The sequence below is a fragment of the Oryzias melastigma genome, linkage group LG11, assembly GCF_002922805.2.
Source record: "Oryzias melastigma strain HK-1 linkage group LG11, ASM292280v2, whole genome shotgun sequence".
Taxonomy (NCBI): Eukaryota; Metazoa; Chordata; class Actinopteri; order Beloniformes; family Adrianichthyidae; genus Oryzias; species Oryzias melastigma.
The window spans coordinates 22171362-22178739 of record NC_050522.1 but is presented as its reverse complement, the minus strand read 5'-3'; the positions used below and the strand labels follow the sequence as shown (position 1 = coordinate 22178739).

The 7378-nt window shown below is 35.1% G+C and overlaps 1 protein-coding gene across 1 annotated transcript in view; it reads right to left on the bottom strand.

The window, feature by feature from the left end:
* Positions 1 to 5170: 5170 nt before the first annotated feature.
* The window catches only part of LOC112162561 (H-2 class I histocompatibility antigen, alpha chain), a gene marked incomplete at its 3' end in the record, with an annotated part of 2615 nt that continues 407 nt past the window's right edge, over positions 5171 to 7378 (bottom strand). The window contains 3 exon segments of the mRNA XM_024298369.2: positions 5171 to 5359; positions 6267 to 6557; positions 6641 to 6913. Of these exon segments, the coding sequence (XP_024154137.2) occupies positions 5171 to 5359; positions 6267 to 6557; positions 6641 to 6913 (753 nt within the window).

Genomic DNA, 7378 nt, shown 5'->3' with positions numbered 1-7378 from the left:
CTGCTTAATCTATTAGAAAAACTATTTAGCACCAATTTTAAGATTTTTTTATCCTTAGCTGAATGCTAAAAACTATGAAAATGTTGCTTTTTGTTTGTTTTGTTTTCTAATTTGACAGTAAAATGACAAATTAATCGAGAATTCGGTTGTTGAGAGTTAATCTTTGTCATTTTACGAGTTTAAATCTTTCATGCATTCCATTTAAGGCTTGTTTTAATAAAACAACCCTGTTAAATTTAATTCTTGCCTTTCTTGACACTTAAATACATTGCATTTCTGATTTTTTTTTTTTTGTCAAATGGTTGTTAATCAGGAGCAGACAGAATAAAGACGTTTGAAAAAAAAAGCTTTATTAGCAAAAAAATGTTAATTGCATACTGTGGAAAAAAAAGACCCCACACAAAATGTAAAGTTTATTGTCGATGTGTAATGAGAAGCTTCTTACAGATCATGAAGATTTTTATTTTCTCTAGCAAATTATATGTAGTATTTTTGGTCAGATTTACAAGCAAAAGTCCAAAAACATTTTGACATCTTTATGAAGGACAACAAAACAGAATAAACGCAGAAAAATACAAACTTCCATTAAGGGAAGTGGGTTTTTATGATCAGAAGTAGCTTTTAAAAGAAAAAACAAAAACATAATAAAATCATTTCAACAAAATATTAATTATTTTTTTCAGTTCTAGTTCATGTAGATTTCAATAAAAAAAAATACTTTTGGAAATAAGCAAATTTCAGATTTCAAGCCAAAAAACAAGATTATATACAGTAGTGCATTTGTCAGTTATCAATACTTCCATGTAATCGGTTTATCCAAAATACACAAAACCAAAGAAGCCTTAATCATATTACACACAGCTCTGTGTATCCATCTTTACTGCTTTGAGTTTTCAGAAGACAGGGACTCCTGAGACCCCTGAGACCCCTCAGACCCCTGAGGCCCCTCGGACCCACTTTGGTTGTCAGAGTCAGGAACTGTTAAAACAAACAAAAGTCTTATAATATATGTTCAATCACAAAGGCCCATCCAAATAAGCTCAATTTATATACATTGGATTTATTGTAAAAGGACTAGACATAAAGATACTTACAGGCAACAGCAGAGTCTCCACTACTCAGAGACAGGTCAGAACCTGGGAGAGAAAGAAGCAGGTTTATATCAAAATTAAACATTTAAATGTGTAGGAATATTCATTTAGAAGCTATTTCGTACAAAAATCTCACCAAAAAGCAATAACCGTGTGTGTTAAAATGTATTTACATTCAATGCATTAACATTAAATTGGACTGAAGATGCGTTATTCTACCTGGTTAAATAACAGTTAAATATATAAAATAAAATAAAAAAATATCACAACTGCAGCATTGTTGTCGCACTAATGCAGCATCAATGTGTCGCCTTCATGTTTAGGGAACCATTTACCTTTGGTTGTTTGATTGAGAGGGATGGTCTCATCCACACTGCCATTAGAGTTGGTTGTTGGTGTGTCATCTACACAAAGACACAAAAGTATTACAGTTAAGTTCTAATACGTTAAACTTCAGACCTTTAATAAAAGCTGCTGCATCGCCACCATCACTTCCACCTGAAAGCGCAAAAAGAAATCATAAAACAAAATGTATCAACCTAAATGATTAAAAACCTTTCAAAACAAGTGGTAAAAATAAAATTTGAATTAGAAATAAGTATATCTGTAGTTTTTATGATAAACTTGTCTGAGCGTTTGCAGCAATTAAGAAAGCTCATCAGAAATAAGTGTAAAGACATATAAACACATATTTTTTGTGAGTGAAATACTGTCAATGTGCTTTTTCTATACTCCTTTGTGTTAAAAAAAAATCAATCAAAATGTAACCAGTTCTTGAAGTTTGGAAATTACTTTTTTTTATTCCATTATTTGCAGAAATTGTTTAATAAATCTTTGCCCAAAATATAAAGAAACACAAACACAAAATGTCTTTCTGGTTGCATCATTCATATAATAACTCATCTTTTGCTTTGCGATACCTGATTGTTTCTAAAGTAGCACTTTTTTTTTAAATTTTGCTGTTTTTAGTAAGTTTTTATTGTATGAATGACTGATGTGGACTTCTTAACAGTAATGTACTAAGGAAACGCGTTATTATTAAGATCAACAACTGACAGACAAAGATGAAATGTAAAACGCAATAATCCAAATTTTATATCTGAAACATTTCAGCTGTGTATCGACCTTAAAAACTGATACTTCTGGATATTTTAATATATATTAAAAGACTAAAGTCAGAGCTCTGTCTCCCCCTGTGGTCACCGGCGGGAGCCATCTCCAGAGTGCTGACTGCACTTCATCTCCCAGCAGCCCCAGCGCACAGTTTCTGGAAGCCACTCAGCAGTCTCTCATTTGCCAATCACCCACAGGAGACTTACCACACTGCAGAAAAATAAAATACTCTACTTTCTTCTTGGATGACCCCATGCTTGTGATTGACCTCTGCCTGACTGACCCTGATTTAGCTTTGTGGACTTTTAGCTGTGCTTAGTTCCTGTCTAAACCTGCTGCATGTGGAACCAACTGTCTGACATTTGTAACAACTAAACTATAAGCGGTACAAGTAAAATCTGCTTGTATCAACAAACACATTACACTCACTATCAGACATTTATGAAACAAGTGGTGAACATCCAGTAACTTCAACAGATTTTAATCCAGTGAGAAAAAACAAATAATTACCTTGGCGTTGTTTTTTGTCTCCAAACTCTGTATAAACACAGAATGAATTGGTGATCAATTTGATTGTGTTCATGTTAATTAATTAATATTTTGCAAATATCCTTGAACTTTTGTTCAAAGCAATAACACCAAAACCATTACCAGCAAAAGCATCAGGAAGTCCTTGTGAATCTTCTGGAAGACGGTATTCTAAAAGACAAAAATATTAACTCTGTTACCTTAGAATGACTTAGTTTTAGTATAATATTATCTTACTTATCTTCAGTTGAAGATAAACAAAGAATCATTACTTTTACGCTGTTTTTTGTTATCAAAACATATACACTGTTGTGCTTATACCATTTATTTAAAAAAATAACTAAAATATTTTTCACTGTAAATTTTAATATTTTAATATTATGACCAAACTGTAAACTTTAACTTTTTTCATATTGCGTAGTATCAATTTATACAACAAAATATACATTGTTTAACCATTTTTAAAAAAAGGACCAATTGTTTAGTCTTTTTTTTCACAAGAAAATAAAAGATCTTTTACTTACGAGTCTTTCTATTCATGCAGCGATATACCACTAAACCAATCACAATGGCTACGATTCCAACAACACCAACAACACCAATACCAACATAAGCACCAATAGGAAGTCCTTGTGAATCTTCTGGAAGACGGTAATCTGAAAGACAAAAATATTAACTCTGTTATCTTAGAACGCCTTAGTTTCAGTATAACATTTCCTTACTTATCTTCAGTTGAAGATAAACAAAGAAAATCCAACAAAGGCTACATGCCATGGATGTTTATTTAAAAGAAAGCACTATTCCCACACTTACTGTTAAAGGTAGATTGAAATACTAAAGCAACTGGAGTCAAACAAGTTCCCCAATCAACGTTAACAAGTCAATTTAGTTAACACTTCAATACTAGTGACATGTACATAGCACATACAATCAGCAAGTGATTCTGACAAGGAGAAAAACGGCTTTGCAGACCTGCTTTGCACCAACATGCAAATCTTTATGTAAAGTGTTGCATGTTGGTGCAAAGCAGATTTTCTCCATGACAGAATCCCACTTCACTACCATAAAGTGTTGAATAATTACACAAACCTGCTTTTTTGCTCTTCAGAATTGCATTAGTCACATAAACGGTTGAAGACTTAAGGTAGTTGAAAGAATGTCAACACTGGTATTAAAGGGTTAATATTACAAGGATGCATTTAGTGTCATGTGCAGTTCAGCATCAACTTTTCTTCTGTGAAGCATCTTAATTTTAAATTTGCACATTTAAAGTTTAAGCCAATTCTTTTGGTACCATTCCTTTTACATTGTTTTTGTCAGATAAACATATACACTAGTATGCAAACATAATTTAACACAAAAATGAAAAACAATGTTTTTCAATCCAGTTCCTTTAGACCAACATTGGGATTTTAGCCAATTATGCTCCATTTTCCTCTTAACATATACTACAGAAATGTTGTCAAAAAATTGGTCATTTCTTAACAAAGAAGTATTGTATCAGAACATCACAGAAATTAATAAAACCACACTAATTGTTATATTTAAGTCTGAAAAGAACAACCCCAGTCTGACTATTGAACCATTCTGTATAAAATGCAGAATACTGGCACCCAAAGCTAAGATATATTCATTCATTCAAGCCTTAGTCATCCATCTGGATTTAGGGATTAACCCCTCCGGCTGCTTCAGGTTTTTGGGCGGTCTAGGCTCATGGAGGGTTGTATAGAGGAGTGGACGAATCTTCAGGGAATCCAGGTGTTTTTGCAGTTTTCCTTAAAGTGTATGCTACCACCTCAACGGACATTAAAAAAATGTTTTTGATTGTCCTGTGTGTGGTAAATGTATTGTAAAGTATTTGGAGGTAAATGTAAGCTTCACACACTTGTAGTTGATGCTGTTGCATGGTGGCCTTACACCACAGTCTAGTAGTCGTTAGAGAGGTGCGAGTACGTGTCCCTTACTGACCACGTGCAAAAGCAAAAAGTAACAGGATGTGGAGGTGATACCTAACTTCCTGTACGACAACCATATAATGCTCACGCAAACAATGATCTAATTGTCTAATTTAATTTCTAACAAACAGGCTACACACAAGGAACACACATTTTATCGTGTAAAGAAAGCTCACAGGCTCTATGCACAGTCTGCAGGATTTGGAAAGGACAAAAATATCTGGACGATACATCTGTGTCTCACTTATTTCAACATTATTTAGCCTTGCTTGTTGTTTAAGTGTTCACTACAACTTGTTGTCTGCAGCATGCCCGTAGTAAAAAATGTACATGAAGTATTTTCACACTTCATAAAGGTTCTAAATAAAATAACTGGATGTGTCTTACCCCATGTTTTATTCACATGTATGCCAGAACCCGGATGAAAGATTTCACAGCTGTATTCAGCAGAATCACTCCTCAAAATCTCCACATAGTCTCTTTTTTGGAAGGTGTCATCGTGATTCGGACGAACTCCAAAGCTCATCACTCCATCCTCTTTATTGAGGATGCGTCCATTTCTTCTGATGTTTAGGGTGATCTCTTTTGGATAAAAGCCTGTGGCGAGGCACGTCAGCACAACGTTCGAGGACTGTTTGGCTTTTGTTGTGAACACGTGAACTTCAGGAGGAGCTGAAAAGACAAAATCAGACATCAATCTCTCTGAACACCATTTGCTTTGTTTCCTGGCAGTCAGCACCTTCACCAGGAGGCATTTTGCAAATATGCACATTATAATATGTTCAGGAACACTTCTAAAATTTGAAGTTGATTTCTAAAAGTAATAAATGTTCTCAACAGCCAGTCTTATCAGCTTGACTTATGGGAAGTGACTCTGTATGGTCACAACTTGGACTTAGGTTTTATGAGCTTCTTAGGTAACTACTTTCTGTTTCTCAAATGGCCTTTACACATAATATAATGAAATGAATGAATGAAATGGTTTATTCCAAGCAATCAGGTCATAATACATAAGATATCACTTAATAAATCACAAGTAGATCACTTGAAAGGAAGTAGACGGAAGCGAACTTATATAATCCCACCCCAACTGAACCATACCATTTTCTCTACATAAATAATCAATATCCGGTTCAGGACTTAATATCAAATATTAATAGATTCAGGCTATTAAGGATCATTATGGGAAATACAAGAATTATATTTTGATCATTTGGTTTGAACACATTATATTAAACAAAGGAGAGCTTTCAGGGTACCTTCAGACCAGGACAGTCCTCCTAACTTGTTTCTGTTTCTGATTATTTTTGTTCCTTTCATGAAGAATACCACATTAACATTATAACCCATTGTGCTATGGTGTCCAGATGACCCCACCCTTATACTGACATGTTATCCCTCCCATGACAAAAGTGGACAAGGTGGACAGGACTTCATGTCTGTCATTGGACACCAGTGAAGATCAAAAATCATTTTTAAAAAGGTTCAGCGCGCAGTTTTGTGGGGTCCATATGACCCCACTTTTAATGTAAACATGCCTACGATAGTGGGAGGGAACATTAGTTAAATGTATACATACAGGCATTTATTTCCTGCTTTTTTGAATAAGTCAGGAAGCTTTTCATCCATTCCATGCACTCCTTCTCCAGGTAACCCTTGGTGTAGTCTTTCAGAGCCGTGACTTCATCCCATTTTCTCTTGGTGAGGAGTGCTTCATTTGTTGCAGCCACCCAAACTTGATGCTCATCATCAAATCCCAGGAAGTCATTTCCATCATAGTTGTACATGTCCATGCCACGCACAAACTTGAGGTTACCATTTTCTTCTTCTACACCTTCACATCCATGCATCCACTGGAGAATGTGAGTATCTGAGGGATAGAAATGTTAATAGATTTAAGTTGTATTCACAAAAGCACAAAGAGTCACAATCTGTTTTCCCTTCAAGTCTCACCGTTAGAAGATTGTTTCATTCTATTCATCAGGATGTCGATGTTAACCTTGAACCACTGCTGCTTGCTCTGCCGGGACTGAGTTCCTTTATCCCAGTATTCCTGCTGGAGTTGCTCCTTCATCCACTTCTGTTTGGGAACTTTCTTTTGAATAGTACTATCATAGTAATCAATCATTTTGTTGTCCAGCAGGCCCATAGCAGTGAATTCATGGATGCCTGGGAGCTCCACAGGATGGGAGAAGGCCGTGTAGATGTAGGTCAGAGAGTGTGTCTCTGGAAATGAAACAGGTGAAAAAGCACAAGTTCAATGGAAAAGTTGGAAACATCCATTTCAGGTCTTCAAATTAAGAAATATGTCATGACTTCTTAAAATTGTAAGAGCATTTTTTAAATAAGTAACCAATTTTGCCTCCAGGTACATAGGTTGAAGCGATTAAAAAGATCCAGTTGCAGTTCATAATCTAACCACTAGGAGCTCATTTTCTAAGAACACTCATCTTGATTCAATCCACTATAAAATGATCTAACTTGAGCATGAACATGAGAAAAAAACACTTCAATATGTGCAGACATAATTTATCCATCATGACGACTGTAAACACGATGACTTTTCATCCAATTTCCTTTTTTATTATTTTTAACAGTTGACCTTAAAGCAGGGGTCTCAAACTCAAATCAGCCGGGGGCCACTACAGGCGGCGTCTAGTTGAGGCCGGGCCGCATCAGGATTTTCTCAAG